This window comes from Sardina pilchardus, chromosome 10 (genome assembly GCF_963854185.1).
Source record: "Sardina pilchardus chromosome 10, fSarPil1.1, whole genome shotgun sequence".
Taxonomy (NCBI): Eukaryota; Metazoa; Chordata; class Actinopteri; order Clupeiformes; family Clupeidae; genus Sardina; species Sardina pilchardus.
The window spans coordinates 17,611,525-17,632,106 of NC_085003.1; the positions used below are offsets into that span (position 1 = coordinate 17,611,525).

At 46.7% G+C, this 20,582-nt stretch overlaps 1 protein-coding gene across 1 annotated transcript in view; it reads left to right on the forward strand.

Annotated features, from left to right (window-relative positions):
• peak1 (pseudopodium-enriched atypical kinase 1) overlaps positions 1-20,582 on the forward strand; it is a 101,348-nt gene that overhangs the window by 72,395 nt on the left and 8,371 nt on the right. The window contains exons 4-6 of the mRNA XM_062546773.1: positions 3,881-7,350; positions 12,718-12,938; positions 19,565-20,385. Coding sequence (XP_062402757.1) covers positions 4,016-7,350; positions 12,718-12,938; positions 19,565-20,385 — 4,377 coding nt within the window. The 5' untranslated portion in view covers positions 3,881-4,015. The remainder of the gene's footprint in view (positions 1-3,880; positions 7,351-12,717; positions 12,939-19,564; positions 20,386-20,582) is intronic.

Sequence of the window (20,582 nt, forward strand, 5' to 3'; positions counted from 1 at the left end):
AAACAAAACACAAAACAATACAAATAAGGAAAGAATGCCTGGTCATGTGACGTTGCAGCATTACTTGGTGAGTGGCCTATTCTTGTAATGCTGAAAAAAATGAATAAATAATGGCTGAAACATGAGCGAATTTTTATTTTCACATGAAAGAATTTCTTCAGATTGCCCATAAGTTGTTCATCACCAGGGAGCTAAGTAGGATGCCTGCTCACCTCTGGATGAACTGAAAAGGATGTTGTTCTTCCATGGCTCGAAAATAATTAACATCATTGTTTTTTTGTTTTTTTCAACAATTGTTTTGTCCCGTCCCAAAAGAGGCTAGGTCTGTGTTTTTCCCCGATCATTTACAAAACTGAATGCTCATCGGTGTAAGCAGTGAGACTTCGCATCTGTGGCCACGTGCAAATAAATAAATAAATAACCGAGAATTGAGGGGCAGCATTTTCTGGCTGGGCAGACTCAAAGTAGGCCATGGGACTTGGGAGTTGTCATCAATTCACGCCAGGTTATAAAATAGCATGATTGTGTGCCTGGAGAATGGGCGGAATTTGCTTTTGTTGAGCACATTGAATGATGAGTGTCTGGCTGGCCCTCTTGGTTTGGAGATGAACTGAGTGGGAGGATCCACGGAGTATTGTCTTCATTTCCGCACTGTCAGACAGGGAGAGTCTGACCAACAGGCTAATAGGCAGACCGGCAGTTCTGACCATTTTTGGGGATGAATGATGAATTTAGCCAGCCATGTTGTTTTACGTTGTTAAGGCCCTAATGTACAATCCTGTACTCTGTTCTGTTTTTAGATGTTATACTAATACCTTCCTATAATGTTTGTAATTTCCTCTTTGCAGAGAGAAAGTTAATTTATCAGAAGAAATGGAACAGTTGCTTAATAGAGGGCACTTTATTTGACAGGTTAAATAGTGGAAAGTGGGCAATTACCGACTGACTGTTCAGGCTGTACTAAAATATAACAAACCTGTGAGCCAAATGCAGGCAAGTGATTGTCAAGAGTCATAGTTTATAATGGGGATCTTTTTTTGTTTTGATTAATTTGTTTTTAAATGCTTGAGTCACTCCTTATTGTTTGCCTTGGGGACCTGGAAAGTCATGTTAGCGGAATAAATCTCTCTGAGCTGGGGTCGTGGTGAATAACCCCTCAGCTGGGTGTTCCTGCCTCATTGTGTCAGTCGGGCCGCAGTGCAGGGTGTTACCACAGCAATATGCCCGGTACAGGATCTGACCTCCCTGGCCCCGTCAGACAGTCCCACCCACCCTTGTGTTACCCACGTCATGTGGAGCTGTTCAATCACTCACCCCACCAAGTTGGGATAGAGGCCAATTTCCTCCCTCGTATACTGTAGAAACACAAGCGTTTTTACGAAATGTCAGCAGCCTTAAGCAAATTTATTACTTCTGGAGTTGGGCTCCTTTTGAGTGAAAGTGTATATGTTTTTCCTTGGCAGACTGATGTCTGATAAAAATCCCTCCTCTTCAGCAGGGATATGGGCTATAATGCTGAGGTCATTGATGGCAGCTCCAGCCAAAGAGACGCGTGCAAAGAAGGAATAAGTAGAAAGTGTATGTAGTGCTGTGAGAGGCTGGTTGAGATAAGGGATTTCCTTCCCTCAAAGATGTAAAGGTCAGCAGAAGCAAAACACTGCGACGCATTTAAAGTGAAAGGCTATCCTTCCTTCCGCTCGTTCTGATAATAGCACTCTCATCAAGGAAAAGCCTACTTTGAAACCCTGAGTTGATAAAAAATAATGATAAGCCCCTGAAGAAACACGTTCCACTTGCGTTTGGTGCAGAAAATGTGCAGCCAACTTGAGTCCCTTATTGCACAAGCATCTCTCTCCCCATTGTGCTTCAACAGACAGTATAGAGACAGGCTATTAACACGACTGTGCTCCCTGAAAGACTGCTTGTCAGGGGTGCTTCACCATCCCGTCGCGCCCATGTCCACAGCGAATCCTGGATGGTGACTGAGCGGGAAAGACAGCAGGTGACTGATGAGAGGGTCCACTTATCCAGAGCCAAGGCAGGCATCCAGTGCCTCTATGTCTGTCCTCGTTCTCCTCTGTGTTCTTAGATCTGATTCCCAGTAATGAGCCATCCACAAAGAGCCTCCAAAATGGACTCTCGGCTCCAGAGATGTGCCATGAAGACGGTGTTGAACCCAGCGTTGTATTAGAGGAGTGTTGGACATAAACAGCTATGGGTTTATACAGAACATACACTTCCTGGCTTTATGCCTCTTAAAATTTTTAAAAAGACTCTCCTACTACTGACGATTGCCTCCCCCATGGATGTTAGAAGTGTTTCCTCCTTACTTTCCTCAGTGGGGCAAAGCCCTTTTCATCATTAGAAGAAAAAAAAACATCTGCCTCGGGTCAGAAAGCTATTTTGCATTCCACTGTGATATTATAAGTGCAATTAAATAAAACCCTCATTTTAATTTCAGTCCTTGGTAGGGTGCTTTTTCAAATTCAAATTTTTACATGCAAGTTTGCTCCTAGTTGTGCATAAATGGTTTAGGCTGTGTTGAGTGGGTGGACTGGTCAATTGAGGTGAGGCGGAAATGGACGAGAAATATTCCATTTTTCTTTCTTTTTTTCTTTTTTCCCCCCTAATAGGACCAAACCAGGCAATTTGAATGTGGTCGATAACTGCTTCAGACTGTTGAAGTTTCATATGTAATGTGCTTTTTCACTGTCATATCAAAGCAGGCACCAGTTTTAATCTGTTTGCATAATGATAATTTTCTTAGTATCCCTCTGTATTTAACTAGTGTATTTAAGCGCATACTACCAGCATTTATGGGCAGCTAGCTGTCTGAAGCAAGTTGACAGGAAGACAGAGTTTAGAGGAGACATCTTGTGGGATGTGGGTTCTGATACCATGTGGGAAGTGTGGCCTTACGGTGCCAGGAAAGAGGATCATACTCACTCTGCTCTCTCGGTCATAAACAGGATGTGCTGTCAGAATGGACATGCCTGAAATATTAACATGAGTTGTACCCGGAATGCTTTGTGCTAAGATGAATCTTTTGAGTTTTATGACAGTTTGGTAAGCAAACTCATTTGTTTTTTCAGCAGTGAAATTGGAGCTAATGTTCTGCATATTCTTATGCTGCCTGCCTCATTTACTGTACACGAGTTCTATTAGATCTACATCTCAGTTTTAAGAGGTGTAATGAGTTCATTACTCTTCTGATGAGATCTACTAAGATTATCAAACTTCGGTTCTCATTATTTTCTACTTATATTGATACATTTAATAGTTGCAAAATGTATGCTTCCGTGTCTTTTGCAGAGGCGTCAGCACTTTCTGTTTCAGTTCAGCTTGCCCCACTGATTACTACCTGCAACTGAACTGAGTTGCAGTCCAAAAATAGAGCTGCGAATAGCTGGCTGATCCTGTGTGTTTGTGACCCCCGGCCTTCCACTCTCACACATGCTCATGCTGAGGCAGCCTTCTGCCACCCAGTGGAGAATGGCCCCAGCCTCATCAGTCAGCCCAGCTCAGTGACACTGCACCACCCCTTGGAAAGCAGCAGCTACTGCAGAGATGTAGTGATTTATTTGCAGTGAAAGCATGCTTCAATCACAGATTTGGTTGTGGTATTTTTATCAGAATAGTATAAAATTAAACAAAATGATTAGCCATCTCTGTGACTAAGCTGTGTTACATACCTTGTTGCTAAAGATGTTTTTGAAGTGAACCAACAGAGATTGAGTTTTATTGATGTGCATATGTTGCATTATTTGTTGAAGTGTATTTTGTATATTTAATACTGTGACCATTTAGACAGTGTTACCATTTTAACTAAATTGATTATTTAAAATGTCCCTTTTTCTTCTCTTCTCTTTTTTTGTCCTAGGTTAAGAGTTTTCACACCTTGAAGATTTGCCCTGTGTCTGCAGCAGTGTAGTAGAAGAGTCCATTCTCCCACCTCTGGGCCCATGGAGGGCTTTCCAGTCCACTGAGCCTCAGGCGCCACACCAGGACAAGAACCATGTCCGCCTGCAACACCTTCACAGAGCACGTGTGGAAACCGGGTGAGTGCAAGAACTGCTTTAAACCCAAGAGTCTGCACCGCCTCAGCGAGGGTGCCCCAAGGAAAGGTCCCCCTGAGCGAGCCCAGGCTCAACAGAGCCACGCTACAACTGGAGCCACCAAGCCCAACGCCAACCTTGCCAACAGCTCCCAACGGAGCGGTGGCACAGCACGCTCTGCTCAGTTCCGGCCACCTGTTGCCAAGAAGCCCACAATTGCCGTGAAGCCCACAATGATGCTACCCTGCTCCTCTACGGGCCTGGACTCTGAGGGAAACCAGCGGTCTGGTGACGGCCCAGGCACTGGCAAAACCTCCGCTTTCACAGTGTGGAACCGAAATGGACTTAATCACCAAAGGCCTGGTGGACCAAACAACAATGAAGGCGAAAACGGTGGTGATGAAATTGAAGGCTATGGTCCTTGCAGCCCCAGAACTCCCAGTGGCAACAACAACAACAATGGACTCACAGATGTGCTGAAGGAGATTGCTGGTCTGGGCTCTGGACCCAGCACCAGTTCAAAAAACGACTTCCTAGGCAGGATCAGCAGCTCATACAGGCGCTCTCTGGAGAGGGGCCTACCAGCTGCTGGGTGCCTCGCCATGGGAAGCACTAGCCAAGCCAAACGGGTATCTCTCAGTGACAGTGCAGAGATCATAAGCACTGAAGGTGGACGCTTTTGCTATCCAGAGTTCTCAAGTGAGGGGGAGGATGATGATGATGAGGAAGATGATGATGATGACAGTGATGGTGATGATGAGCATGAGAGCTGGGATGAAAGTGACGAGGAGCTGCTGGCCATGGAGATCCGAATGAGAGGTCAACCACGTTTTGCAAACTTTCGTGCTGCAACCTTGTCTCCAGTGCCCTTTGCTGCAGGAAAGAAATGGAATACTGTGCCACTCCGAAATCGCTCCCTGCAGCGCATCTGTGCTGTGGACTACGATGACAGTTATGATGAAATCCTGAATGGTTATCCCTCGATGGACTCAAATGGGGGGCCTGGCCTCCTCCCCTATGGACAAAATGACTTGCAAGGCAGTGGGTTTTTATCAAACTCCGAGTCCACCACCTCCCCAGAATCCTCATCCTCTATGCCTGATGATTCACGTACGTCATCCAGCACTAGCAGTGTCCCGTTTGGTGTTCGCAATGGCCTACACTCTCCTGCCCCCCGAGAGGCCCTTACTCGTGCAGCTCCAGCAGAAAGAGAGCCTCAGCCCAGAGCCTTGAGTTCACCAAAAGCCAATGAGACCCACAAAGCTGTTCTTGCCATTCGACTGGAGGACCAAGAAGCAATCCAGCGGGAAGGTGGTGCTCTGCCTCAGGCTCACCCTGGCCAGCCCATTACGATTAGCTTTAGTCCCACAGAGGAACAAGCGAAACCTTACAGAGTAGTGAATCTTGAAAAGCCTCCCATTTGTAAACCTTACACTGTGGTAGATGTGTCTGCATCTATGGCAAGCACAGAAAGCTATGCCCCAGAAAGCACTCCCAAACCCAAGGGACTTTCAACTCCCTTGAGCCCACCACCTTACCCTGGCTCCCCAATTAGTTTGTCACTGTCAGCAGGTTCCCCAATGTCCCCAGTATCACCGCTCCCCCCAGCGACACCAGACACTCCAACAACCCCAGTTTCACCATCAACGGCAAACTCCTCTGCTCCTGTCAGCACTTCTCGCAAGAAGCCTGGAAACATCCGCTACCAAGAGGTGTGGACCTCCAGCACCAGCCCTCGACAAAAGATCCCCAGGGTCGAGCTGGTCTCTGGAGGAGCTCCTGGGCCCTCTGTACCCCCCAGACACTGTAACCACAAATCTGCGCCCACCTCACCTATTGCAGGTCTGTCTTCATCCCGCACAGTTCCAGTGAAGTCCCCAAATCTGTCAGAGATCAAGTTCAACAGTTACAACAATGCAGGAATGCCCCCCTTCCCAATCATCATCCGTGATGAACCAACTTATGCCCGCAGCTCAAAAAATGCTGTAAAGGTACCCATTGTTATCAACCCCAGTGCTTATGACAACTTGGCTGTGTACAAGAGCTTCCTAGGTCTCAGTGGTGAGCTGCCCCAGCCCAAATCTGGTGCTGGAGGCAGGGTCACCAGTCACACCTATGAGGAAATTGGTTCATCTGAGAGCGTCCAAGCCTCCCCTGATGAGAAGTCTCCTAATAACAAACCCACAGAAGACAAGCTCACTGCAGAGGATGTACCAGGTGGCTTAGGAACATCGCCAAAATCCCTGGACTTGAACTGCAGAACCACTAGCGAACACACCACACCAGCCACCACTCCTGTGTCTCTCGTTCCTCCCACTAGCGCTTCCTCTCCTCTGCCAGGTAGTCTGCCTCCGAACAGCCCCAGCTCTGCCACACCAGGGCGGATTCGTAAGCCCAGTGGGGAGGCCTGCAAAGACAGCAACACTGACACTATGTCATCATCTGGCACCAGCACAGGACAGCGTGAGAAAGCAAGCACTGTGCTGTCCCAGATAGTGGCTTCGATACAGCCACCCCAGTCCCCTCCAGAGTCCCCGTCTTCTCAGAGCAAAACGTGCAGTGCTGAGGAGCTCTATGCCCTCCCACCTGACGCCACTAGAGACACGCTCAGCAGACCCAAGTCGCTTTTCTCCTCTACGGACGGATGTCTGTCCAAACCCAGGAAGGAGACTCCAGTTAAACAGTTGCCAAAGTCCCAGAGTGCATCTGCCGCTGTGGCCCCAACAAGTCCTAAGGCAGAGGCAAATCCACCTTTCCCTCCACCCAGGTCCACCTCCTCTCCATACCATGCTACCAACCTTCTCCAGAGGCACTTCAGCAACTGGACAAAGCCCTCTGCGGGGTCCTCTCGTCCCAGTGATGGAGAGATAAGTCCAGGGGTTGGGGAGGGCAGACGTCCATCATCTGAAAGTGCCAAGCCCAAACGCTGGATATCCTTTAAGAGCTTCTTCCGCCGGCGGAAGGACGAAGATGAGCAGAAAGAGAAGGCTGAGCGCGAGAAGGAGAAAGGCAAACTGGTGGGCCTCGATGGAACTGTAATCACCATGCTACCTCCGCCTCCCACGCAACGCCACCACTGGTTTGCTGAAGCCAAAGGGGATGACCCCAGCCAGAAACCCACAATAATATTTACATACAAACCAGACAGCAGTGCCACTGGTGATGGAGAGGGAGAGTTACGTGTTGAAGAATGCAGGGAGGCTGCTTCAGGAGAGGTCACGGTCATAAGGCCCTTGTCCCCTGGACAATCGGCTCCAAAGAGCAGAGCAAGTCTCCTTATCAGCAAAGTTATGAGGTAATTAGTCTCTCTCTCCCTCTCTTTCTCTCTCTCTCCTCTCATAGACTCTAAAATTCCATTCCTTTCACAGTATTTTTTACTATTCTTTGAACCTCACGGCTCTCTGAGGTAACCTTTTAAGTACATGTAATGCACTGTCATTACTGTGTAGAGCTTCCTTAATGTTTAATTGATGGAGGGCAATCCAAGCTCAGAATATTGAATGCGCTGTGCTTATATTCTCTTCTGTAATGTACAGCAGCCTTTCAATATTTGCCCCTAGCTTTGTCTAATTAATTGCACAGTGCAGCCATCCATCAATTGCAGTTAATTAGATGTGCTCCAGCAGGAGTGCTATGCTTAATCTGGAAAATGTAACAACTCCTGTTTCTTAAGTACAGAGTGGCACTGATTAATTAGGCAAAATTGATCTACCTCTCAGTGAACTACTTAAATACAAACTTTGATCATAGTGAATCTTCATTTTGAGAAGTTCAAACAACAAGTTGTTATCACTAGAGCTCTTTATGAAAATATATGGAAGATGTGCCTGCACCATATATCAAGCCTTCCAGTCTGAAGGGTGAAGGCTTGTCTCTGAGAGCACTACTCTGAAACTGGAGACTTGATGCCCGCTTTAGTAAACAGTTAAAAAAAAAAAAAAAGATTTAATTGTATCTTCTAAATAACAAAGCCTAAACAGCATGCATACATGACAATCAAAATAACTAGATTATAATTAGTATTTACCATTAAAATAACTGGATGTTCAGCTTTGGGATCTCAAGACACAACTGACAGAAATTCCTACAACACAGCTGAGTAGCTGAAGGCTCTTTTTTGTGTCTTCCCACCATGCTTCCTCTATCAACTTTACTGCATGCATGCCTGAGTTCCTCTTGACCCTGTCAGGGCGACCATACTTCAGTGAGCAGCCTGGCTATAACCACTCGCCCCTGTCCATCACATAATAAGACCCATAAATCAAGATGGCAGATGGCAGCAAGGGTCACTGGTAATGATCAGCCCGCTGCCTTGTCACATCCCCACAAGGGTCTCGAGAGGTTGAGCTAACTGGGGCTTACAGGACCTCATATTTGTCTGTGTCAAATGTAAATACAGTCCATTCAGTTGGTAATTATGGCCACTGAAACCCTGCAAGGGATGTGTCTTATTTATGAGCTGGGAAGCAAAATGAGTTTCAGGCTGGCCCAACTGGCCCTATATAGAAGCTGTGCAAGTCCCTGGGACTTGTGGTACCTGCTCCCTCTCATTAACACTGCTCTCAATAACAGTCAGGTGCTTAGTGCCCTCATTCATTTCACTCTGCTCAGCATGGGTAATTGTATTGCACAATAGCAGGGAAATTACTGACGTTCTCCCAAATGCATTCAATGCATAAATGGAATGCATGTTGTTTTTTGGGGGGGGGGGGGTTTGCGTTGCATTTTAAACATATTCAAACTTGTTTTTGGTTCATTTTATTGCGTTATTGAGAAGGATACTGCTTCATGTGTGGTGTTCAGAATATTAAACTCTCTCTTTCTTAAAGCTCTGGTGCTTGATACACTGACTATTCTGCCATCACATGTTTAGTTGCCTACCATGAATTAGCCTGTGAGGAGTGGATTAGGAGTGAATTGTAATTGGGCATGTTTGTATGACACACAGTGACACATCATCCTGTTACACTCTTAAAACTATTCTAACTACACTGTGTCCAAACAGGGACACATAGGGTTTGTGTTGTTTCTGTTTGGCACTGTATTTACATCTCACATGATTGATACACATTTACTGTGCATGATGTTCTGATCATTCACAAGTATGTGCTGCCACACAGTCTGAATTTCAGCCTGAAATTATATGGCTTAGTCTTACTTCTCTTCTCTTCTCTATTGTGAAGTTATTTTTTTTCTATAACTGTATGTTTGGTTAGAGCACAAACCTATGATTCACACTCTGTCAGACCAGTGAAATTGTTCTGCTCCACCAAATCATAAATTACAAAACCAGCTTGTCATGCCAACAGGATCTTTGCCCTGTTGACATTCAGTAATGTGACCTGCATTTGTAGATGGATAGACTACCCTGCAATCTCCCCCACCTACAGAAGCCACTTCCTGTGGTGTCGCAAGCACTTCCTTTGTGCTCTGTGGTAAGGGAGCTCTGCAGTATGTTCACCATACAACCTTTGATCCCTGCAGTGATAAAATCATACTCATTAAATGAATAGTGTTTGGGAAAGCCCCAAATGTCCTTCCCCATTTTTACTCTTAGTTTTCAGAGGACGTTTGTTCATTGTCAGATTCTCATCTCCAGTAGCACAGCAGAAGCGTTTTGATGGGCAAGCCAGTAGCTAGCAGGTTGACTGGAAAGTATCAAGTTTTCATTGGTGGAGAGGAGGGGATAGTCTGCCTTTAGCTTATGAGCGGGCCAAGTGATTGGTTATGGGCGTGCTCCCTGACACCACGCCAAAATTGCACCTCAGACAGGTGAGTGCTGTGGAGAGTGAAGGCTGAGTGAGTTAAAGAGAGCCAGCCAAACGCAAAAAGGGAAAGCTCCCACTCATTGAGGCAGCCAGGGATTCCTCACCCTCGAAGAATGTGCCTGCTCTAGGACTGTTTCTCTCAACCCGCCACTCTCAAAACTTGCTCTCATGGGGAACTGTGTAAGCCAGTACAAAGGGTAAGCGCCACTTCACACCTTTCATCTGTCCTGTTGACTTAGCAAGGAGTGCCTCGCTGTGTGTGTGTGTGTGTGTTTGTGTGTGTGTGTGTGTGTGTGTGTGTGTGTGTATGTGCGCACATGCTTGTGTGTGCTGTATTGTTTGTGGGCACATACGTTTACTGTAGGTATGCATACAAGGCAATAACATTGCACGAAGTACAAGGCACGTTCAGACTGCTTGAACAAGTCCTAACACCGAAAGCCGTCGTGTTGTGCTCACAGTGGGCTCAGGTATTTGTTGGGGAGGTGTTAGTTTTGCATCCAGTGTCTGGAGTTTACGTTTGTTGAAGTTGTGCTTGTTGAGTTTTTGTGTAATATGCACCAGTGTGAGCATAGAAAGAACTTGGATGTGGGAGTTGTGTCTGTTTGTTTTCTGGTTGGAAGCAGCACAGACAAGTAGATCAAATGGATGGAATGGCCCCCACCCCCATATTTTCCAGCATTCTCAAACTTTGTGCAAGTTCAACAGGTTCTAAATTATATGTTACAAATCATCAGAGGAACCATCCTAACAATGCAGCTTGTTTGCTTGATTGAATACTATACTGTGACAGTGAAGAACTTTTTGTGTTTTGTGGGGGGGAGGGATTTTTTTTTTTTTTTCTGGCTGTTTTTGTGAACATCACCAACCCATTTGGCTTTTTGTGAGGTCTTCTGAAAGCTATGTTATGTTTCGGCTATTTTTTATTCATTTATTTATTTCATTTAGCAGCTGTTGTTGATTCCCCCGACTATGGTTATTATACTTACCATTATCTCTCGCTGTATTTGTCTAATGCTCTTGTCTTTCACTCAAGCCAGTATGTTGTTACTCAGAACCCCACTTCCTCTCTCACTCTCCACCAAAGTCTAGACACCAAACATGTTTTCAGCTGCGGGCCATTTTTAATGTTTTCGTGTCAACCAGAAGTGCATACACGCTTAGATTTAGATGTAATTGGTTGCTTTGTCAGGAAGTGTCCAAAGGGCTTTCAGAAAACGTCTTCCTTTGCTGCGGAAGCATTGGCGTGATTGATTGATCTTCAGTCTGAACAGTTTCAGCCAACTGCATGTGAAACAAATAGTCATAGTTGAGTAAACGTTTGGCTTTATTCAGGAGGACGAGGTGTTGTTACTGATGTAAAAAGTGATTTTTGCCCTGATTTGCCATCTTCTGAGTGATACTATAAGGTTGGGCAGTTGTGACATGCTGTTTGGAAAACATTACTTGGCCATGTCATGTGGCCTTGTTTATCTCAAAAGGTCCTCCTACAGCACCTGTAAGAGTACTGAAGAATCTGCATTTGATCAGGTCCAGTAAGAATGTGGCCAAACCAGGCTGTCTTCTCACACCAACACGTTTGGGGTCATGTGAAGATGCTGGCCTGCTGACCTGATCATAGCCTTTAAACAGGAACATTTGCTTTTACCATGTGTCATACCTGTAGAGCTTGCGCTTATTTAAGTCACATAATTGCAGGAGAGTACTTTCCCCTAGAGCTACATTGATTGATGGCTCTCATATTTTGGACGGGTGAAATTCTCTAGCTGCAGCTGTGCGGCAATGTGTTTCTCTCATAGAAATATCTGCGTCTGCGATCTGGATACATCATTTAAGCCCTCCATAAATAATGCTTGCAGAACGCACGCAGCAAGAACCTTTTGATTTGTGTCTAAATCATTGAATGAACCAGTGGGTGCCTGCATTATGAACAAAGCACAGCAGTCTATCTGAAGACATCAGAGGGCCTCAGGTCCAGGTACCATTCATTATCCATTAGGTTCTCATCCCATCAGAGAGCTCCGAGAATGGCGGAATGTTCTACTATATGATGAAATTCTCAGTTAAAGGATAAATCCAGCGTGTTTTCACATACCTGTAGATCTCCATTTCTCGCGGTCACCGAGCACGGTCGCAGCCAGGCAGCTGCAGCGCTACACTCTGTGGGCATACAGTATGCCTGGGGGGGGGGCCACGGACATGCCCCCAGAGTGAAATGCTGTAGCTGGCTGGTTGTGTTAGCTGTCAGTTGTAACAACTCGAGTTACTGTAGGTGAAACCAATTGTTTTCATTTTGCTTCCTACCAACAGCACTTGGTGACCTCGAGAAACGGAGAGCTATGTGAAAACTCGCTGGATTTCTCCTTTAATATAAAGGTGTCTTTGTGGAACATGTTTTGTGGGAAATGACACACAAATGGTTAATTTTGTGGTTTTCATTCCATATACCCTTTTTTTAAAACACACACACACACACACACACACACAAACCGACACACTTTCCTACTGGCATCTGATGAAATAGGTGCTAATAGCACTTTGGTGTCTGGCACATCTCTACAAAGCTTGCTTCATAGACAGCAGAGAGAGATGTGTTAATTCCTCCTCACACTCATAATCAGCTTGCTTCTCCACATCTGGTCGCCTAGTCTAAACTGCTGAATGTTTCACTGAGAGGCAGTTCAAAAGCTAGGAGAGCGTATAGTGCAATCATTAGCTAAGTGCTCACTTGAACCTGTTCAATACAACAAAATAAGGTACTACATTGCTTAAATGTTCTTTTAGGTGATGTTTTCTTTTAGGTGATGTTTTTAGGTTCCCTTTTCTCTGCATTTTCTCCTTCTCTCTCTATCTCTCTCTCTCCTCACCATCTCCCCTCTCCTCCCCCCTTACAGCCAAGCGCAGATGGAGTCGGCCGAGAGCGAAATGCCCACCGCTGCCTCCCTGCCGGCCAAGCTGGAGTTGTCGTCGGTGGCCGAGGCCGGCGCCTCGAGCGCCAGGCCCATCCTCGCGTCAGCCAGCGAAGGCAGTGCCAGCCTCGGGGAGCAGGAGGAGGAAGGCAGTCACTCGTACTCGCCCGCCTCCAGCTCCTGCAGCGCCACCTACAGCAACCTGGGTAAGAGTACACGCTGAGGAACGCTGCTTTCCCACTCACTGTCTCCATGGTCTGGCAGGATTTTCCAACTAGCGTAAAAGAATTTAGCCACAAAGGAAAGGAGGATACGGAAAGTGAAAGCTGGGCTGGCTTGTTTTTTTTTGTTTCTGTCTGTGCTCTCTATCTTCACTCCACCCTGACTCTTTAGAAAAAGTATTATTCGAATGTGCATCGGTAGTGCACTCGTGGTGAACTGTTGTGTGGCAAGTAAGACTCCGGCACATTCTCATCACAACTTGAGTGTTCCTGCTCAGAAACTGTCAGGGGTGGGTTACCATGACGACAAGAAAAAAATCACAATGCTGTTGTGTACTCCCTGGTCTGCGTCTGCCATTGTAGAGGAGTCCGTGTGCCTCTGTACTGTTGCTTTGCACCTGGCCCAGGTTATTGCTGTCATTCGCTTACTGTACTTGTGTAGTTTTCAATAGAGAATGAATACCATTTCACAATTGTTCTTGTGAATCCAGTCATATTGTGATCAGTGCTTGTCATTACCAAGTTAGGTAAAAACTTGGCAGTCCAATTTAAGCAATGCAAAATGATATTATTCTTGAGTCACACATACCATCCCAGACTCAGATCCACAGGTCCAGAGTTCAATGAAGATGATCTGCACCTGACTCACTGAAGTGACTGTGATTAACAGAGGCCTTATTCATGATGGGAAAGAGACACATAGAAAGATCATGACTAATTTACTGCCCTGTAGTAAATTGGAGCTCTCCTATCCTTCTGTGCCAAAAGTGTACATCGATATTCTAATCTCACACAGACCCACTACCCTGTGAGATCACTGAAATCAATATAACAGCTTGGCAGGCAAGTGATTCAGACTGTAGTCATACGTTGCAATTGCACGCCACATTCTTTGCTGTGTGACTGAGTGTGAAGGTGCCTGGTTTTTAGGACAGACATGACCGCCTCTAACCCAGTTACATGCTGTTCCATAACTGACATATTTTGGGGTAGGGTTGGCATGGCGACTCTCCCCCATACCTCCCTAATGATGTCCCACGTTTCCACATCCTAATGAAACTTGCATACTCGTTACAATGGAAATGGAATTCAGTCTGAAACTTTAGCATGCTAGTTATCTCACAAAGAACTCTTGAGGCAGTTTTCCCCACATCAGACAGCTAATTGTGGTAAGAATGATGGAGAAAGGAAGTGAATGTGTTAATTTGGACATTTGAAATGTATTTTTTTTACACTGAAAAGTGTAATTCACATGCGTGCTGCTGTATTAGTACTCGTCTGCTTAGCGATGCTGTTTTATCTGGCAGAGAAGAATATGTAAAATATGTGAAATGTATTTTTCCTCACTTATGTGTCAAGATTCATTACGCTCACCATTTTTAGGCTCAGCTCTTTGAAAGGTGAAAATGTAATGTAATGTAAATGTAATGTACGTATCCCTGGAATAGGGTGGCATGGGAGGAATATCCTGATCTCAAAAAAATAGAGTTATTATTTTGTGTTCTGTTTGTGTTGCTCTTGCCACTCAAAATGCAATATAGGCCTTCCACCACTCTCCTCAGAGTCGCTCAGCCATGCAGATGTATACGGGTCTCTGGCTGGACTTCACTGTGTTATTTTGTGTAGACGGATGAAGTTTCTGAAGTTTAGAATGTATGAGACGACAGCACAGGCTGTAGTCCTAGTTGTGTAGACTACCACCCTTATCATTCGCCCCACCTCCCTCTCTCTCTTCCTCTCTTCCCTCTTCTCTCTCTCTCTCTCTCTTTTTATCTCTCTCTCTCTCTTTCTCTCTCTCTATCTCCCTCCCTCTCTCTCTCTCTCTCTCTCTCTCTCTCTCTCTCTCTCTCTCTCTCTCTCTCTTCCCTCGCGGTGTCCTCTGACCCGTGGTGATTGCGGTCATTATGCATTGTTCTCCATCTGACCTCTCTCTGTTCAGCTCTCTGTTCAGCTCAAGCCGTTTGCCGCTGCCTCAGCTATGTGCGGAGGAAGTTGAGTTTCCCTGTGACTAACGTCCCAGCCTGAGCCTGGGTATAGGGGAGGCTGCCTGGCAATGACAGGGCGCTGATGCATCCTGCAGGCCCTGGGAAGCTTCTGGAAAAGGGCTTTTCTCATTGCTCCCTAATGACGTGTGTTTAAGCCCCTTGGTGGGCCTTTTGTGAGCAGTCAGGAGTGTGTGTGTGTGTGTGTGTTTGCCCTGCTGTGTGAGCCATGTGTGACACTTTGATCTTCTTAATGGGGTGACCATTTGTGAGCCTTTGTGTCTTGTGTTGTGTTTGGGTTGGGAAAAAAACAGCTCCTCTACTGATACCTTGGAGGTTAATGAAAGAACTTTTAGCAACATTAGAAAGAACCAGTCCACAAAATTGTGTGACACCATGAGACTTATGGTTACATACAGAGCTTCACAATTTCTGCAAAAGCCTGTGCTCTTAGTAGAGCTCACTATTGCAGACAGCACAGTGGAAAACGTATTGAATGCTCTGATAGAGATTTTATTGTTTGGTGCTGACAAACAACAATATCCTTCATAAAAGCGAAAAATGAACTGTATTGATTTTCTTTATCTGTCGCTCTGCTGCCAACACACACACACACACACACACACACACACAGTGGCACCCCTCCTCTTTGTGAAGTGTCAGTTGGGAGGAGGGAGCATGGCTGGCTACCTTTCCCTTCCTCCCTCCCACTCTCTCCCTCCCTCTCTCACTCTCTCTCTCACTCTGTGTCGGTCTGTGAGAGTGCGGAGGCAGTGTGAGCAGGGCTGTCCTGCCTGTTGGCGAGTGGCGAGTGGCGCAGCAGGAAATCTCAATACAGCCCGCTGAGCACGCTTAGCAGCGAGGATGCTGCTCAGGCTTCTGCCGCCGCCGCCACTTCTCTGAACTTTGTAGCCCTTAGTGGGGAGGCAGAGCAAAAGAGGTAGGGTTGTTTTCTTTCTCTCTCTCTCTCTCTCTCTCTCTCTCTTTCTCTCTTTATCTCTCTCGCTCTCTCTCTCTGTCTCTGTTTCTCTCTCTTTCTCTCTCTCTCTCTTCCTCACTCTTGCATGCGTTCTGTAGATTCGTCTTGCTTGTTCTTCTCTCTCCTCTGCTCTATCTGCGTCGGCAGTTGGCAGAGCTGTGCTCAGGTCAGTGGAGTGTGCTATCAGGTCTGCCATATGTTAATCCTGTGTACGGTGAGCTGTGATAGGAGATCAGTGAGCAGGGGGGAGAGGTGAGTGTAAAGCTGACTTTTGCTGCCTGTCCTGTTGCTAATCTACACCTGTGAGAATCGGGGGCGGGGGCGGGGGGGGGGGATCAAAGGAGTAGTGATCTGTCATGCTTTATCATGTAGCTGTCTTGTTTTCTTTTTCTCCCCCTGTGCTCTTCTTTCAATGTGCCACAAGGAGTTTTGTAGTGCTGGAATCCTATGCCTTTGTAGGGGGGTGACATGGGTTTCTGATGGGTAGTCTTAACAGCAATGTTAAAGAAAGACTTTTATGCAGAGGAGAAGGCTGGCTTTTACTTGTGTCAGTGGTTGGAATTGTGTTTAGTGTTACCTTTTTGTGATGACAGGCGAATTTAGCAAGCTTGCTGGCCATCGAAGGGAGATTGAAGGGATTCAGTCAAGAGATTGTCCCATGTGACTCTGACCTTATGCTTTCTCTCATTGGCTCTTTAGTTGGCACAGTACCGGTGCTGAAGATCCAATAAGATTACTGCCAACAGATCAGCACACACACACACACACACACACACAGAAGGACAGAGAAAGGGGGAGAGAGAATAAGGAAGTCATCAACAGTTGAGGTGATTGTTAAAACAGTCAGTCCTCGCAATATTTTCACATTGTGAATTTGTGAAGTGCCAAAAATTAGCTTGATGATGTTCTCTCCATGCCTTTCAGCGTGGGTGGGTGTTTTTTCGGGCATAGAAATGTACAATTCTGTTGTGTGTGGGAATAGAGCACTTGGAACCCCGTCGTTGACTTGGATGCCCCAGGCCAGCCCTGCTTGGCATTTATGACGCCCCTTTAGAAATGGAACTCCTCTGATGACCTCAGGGTTATCCTGATCTGAGGCATCTTGGCTTTTGAAGTAGACTTTGGGTGAAGTGCATGTCCACCAGAAGGGAGATTGAAACTCTGTAGCATAGTCCAACATAAATCAGACTCTTCTGGTTTGGTATGGGTATGGGTGAGTTGTTATTAGCACTGTAAAGCATGTTAAGGTCCTAAGAGACAACATTGGGACCCAAATTAAGTGTAAGTGTGTGATACATTCATCAGATGTGTGTGTGTGTGTGTGTGTGTGTGTGTGTGTGGAGGCTGGAGTAGACTCACCAAGAAGTGCAATGCGTGAAAAAGTGCCAGGAAATAGCGATCTATTTTGGAACACCTGAACAGCCGTATGTTCAGAGAAGCCCGGTTTAGATAGAAAGAAGAGAAACTCTTTGTATGCTTTATTTAACCAGGGACACAGCTTGTTATTAACAGTGGAGGCCTGGTCACCAATCCGTGTAGGGTCATTAAAATATGTTTGGAAGTAAAAACAAAACAGTACGCTGCTTTTTAGAATGTATCTGGGCAAGGTCTCAACAAGACCGTTTTCGCCACGTCATTGTTCATTGTGTTTTAATGGTGCCAGGTGCAGTATTCCACTCATGATTGGTTTCTGATTAATATGTAGCCCAGCCAGTGATGAATCAATAATTAATGGTATTTTTAAGCAAGGCACTGCCCCAGGATTTGATTTGTATGCATTCTATACACGTGGGGATTGGTATTTGTCTATGACTGCGGTGATTTGAAAATGGGCATGCCTAGTTTAGTGGATAGGAAGCTTTTTCGTGCACAGGTTTATGTGCATGTTTAGTGTGTTTGATTGTGTAAGACTTGGAAGCTGAGGAGAATTAATACTTTGGGTTCTGGGTGTTAGTTGTACACATTTTAATTATGCAATTATAATGCAACTTCATGTCCAGACATGAAGCGTAAATGAGGGGGGTGGAGATGACAAACAGCACACTCAGCGTTGTGAAAATGGAGGGCCAGGTGGCTCCACCTCAGCAAGTTTTAGGAAACCAAATGGAGGAGCAGAATGTTTAACCAGGGCACGTCCGTCGGTAAACAGTCCACGACACCAAAATAACCTCTCGTCTGGCATTCGTTACGAGATCTGTCGTTTCCATGATGAAAAATAACATCATGGCCCTAAGAGTCTTAGTGGCAGGAGCCCATCTGGAGAGGAGTAGAGATTACACTGTCTTTGGAGGGCTGATGGTGGCTTAAGTGGACAATGTTAAGTGCTCTCAGGTCGTGAAAAGGGATTCTTCTTATTTAACTTACAAGCTCATTTAGCTGGCCCTTTGATAATTTTTTTTCTAGCTTATTTCAAAGTCATTTTAGTAGAAGAGTGCCTTGGAGCATCTGTGCAGTTAATTTTTCGACATTATTTAAACCCATACGTCTTCTGTTGCCATTATTCTTTTTATTTTTGATTTCCTCTTGACTATTGTTTTCCTCTCTCTAACATGGAACAGATTTCTGTGATTTTTTTTAGCTTGTCGTCAAAATTAGGGCAGAATTAACTAAAGCTGTCAGGCAAAATCACCCTTCACTTGCCTCTTTAAGCCTCACTGGTGATGGCCAGAAATGCGATTTGAGTTTTTATCTCACCCTCACACTGGCCTGGCGGTTGGACAGCCCTCTCTCCAGCTGTCCCTGTGGAGGTCCTGACTCCTCCCCAGGAGCCCTCACCCGGGGATTTGTCTGGTTCATCCCTCCAGAGACCGGCCAGAGATGGGCACCACAAGGGCCATCTGGGCCTACTGTTTTACACGGAGAGCTGTGGTGTGGTTTGTCAACAGTGAAGTTAAGTTAAAGTAAGCAAAGTAGGATTAAGCTGGCGCTTTTGTTCAAAGCAGCAGGGACTCATTCCAGGGAACATTCAGGGAGAAAATGTCCCACACCTTTTCTGGTACCATACCGATTCCGAGGCAACAACGCTGTCACTGCTCCACTGTAATTGGGCACATTCGAAACACAACAGTTCTACCTAACTACTAGCTGGAGAGGCTACCCCTAGAACTACACGGTTCCTAGGGCTTGATTTTGTTCGCATTCACACACAGTAAGAACTATGAGATGACTTAATGGAGAACTATGCAGGAGTTTTTTTTTAGCTTAATTTACCTTAACAGCTTCAGAGTCATGGAATGTTTATGTGGTCTTTTTTTTTTTTTTTGTTATAATGGTCTTTTTTCGGGTTGAATGGTGGCCGTTTTCGCTTGCACCTAATGTCTATGAGCAACTATGGGCCGGTGGGCTGGTGCACTGACAAACAAAGCCTTCTCATGCAATTTCTGTGTTAATCAAATTTAAACACAAGCTGAATTATTTTTACAGAGATTTTTTAAAATGTCGCTTCTGCTGTCTTGGTTCCTATGCCTATCCTATCAGTCATGGTTCCTATGCAATGGGAAAAGTCCTTACCCCTATGCAAGAGCTCAAAAAATGCACAGAAAAAGTGAAAAAATGCACTGATCAAAGTTCCTTCATTGTGAAAGGGCCTATTGTCATTGTGTTTTTCAGTTTGATGTAAGAGTGACATTGTGTTGTCTTTGATCCTACAGGTCAGTCTAGAGCCAACATGATCCCTCTGAAGCACCCCAGGAACGTCAAGGCGTCGGACGACACTCTCGCCTCAGTCGACCCGGACGCCCCGGAGTCTGCGGTCAAGGACACGCCGCCTCCCCTCCCCAAGAAGGGCACCGGCGGGCGCACCTCCTCGGCTGATGCCCACCACGCCAGGGAGGTGACGCCGATGCGACCGCGCGCCGAGGCCAGACCAGGCGGCACCAACCTGAGCGTGGCCAACCCGCTGTACGACCTGGACTCCACCTGGGAGACGGCCAGCCAGAGCTCCTCGCTCAGCTCGGAGGCGCGCGGCGCGCTGGACCACGAGTCCGGCGACTCGCTGGAGCGGCCCACCATCGTGGGCAAGGGCCGGCCCGCCAACAGCCTCTCCTGCCTGGCCACCGGCGCTGCCGCCTCCGCCGCCGCCAACAGCGCCACGGCCGGCCGCGAGTGGCGGGGCTGCCGCAGCGCCGAGTCCCTGGCGGGCCGGGCCCGCACCACGGGCCGGGTGCCCGCCAGCGGAGCCGGGGCGGCCGCCGCCAGCGCCAAGCCCCAGAGGCAGGCTCTCTACAAGGGCATGGACAGCTGGGAGGAGGTGGTGGGCCGCATCCGCGGCCTGCACACGGACACGCTGCGCAAGCTGGCCGGCAAGTGCGAGGACCGCTTCATGGCCGGCCAGAAGGACCACGTGCGCTTCGGCACGGACAGCTGGTCCCACTTCAGGCTGACCACGGGCAAGCCCTGCTGCGAGGCCGGAGACGCCGTCTACTACACGGCCTCCTACGCCAAAGACCCGCTCGTCAACTATGCCATCAAGGTGAGAGCCAACACACGTCCTCCGAATGCCTTTCTCTCGCTACCTCTGCCTCTCTCTCTCACTCTCTCTCTACCTCTGCTTCTCTATCTCTCCCTCCCTCTACCTCTGCTTCTCTCTTCCTCTCTCTCTCTCCTTTTTCTCTTTCTTTATCTCTTTCCTTATCTCTGTAAGATTCAGCTGGAGATCTCAGGGGACGC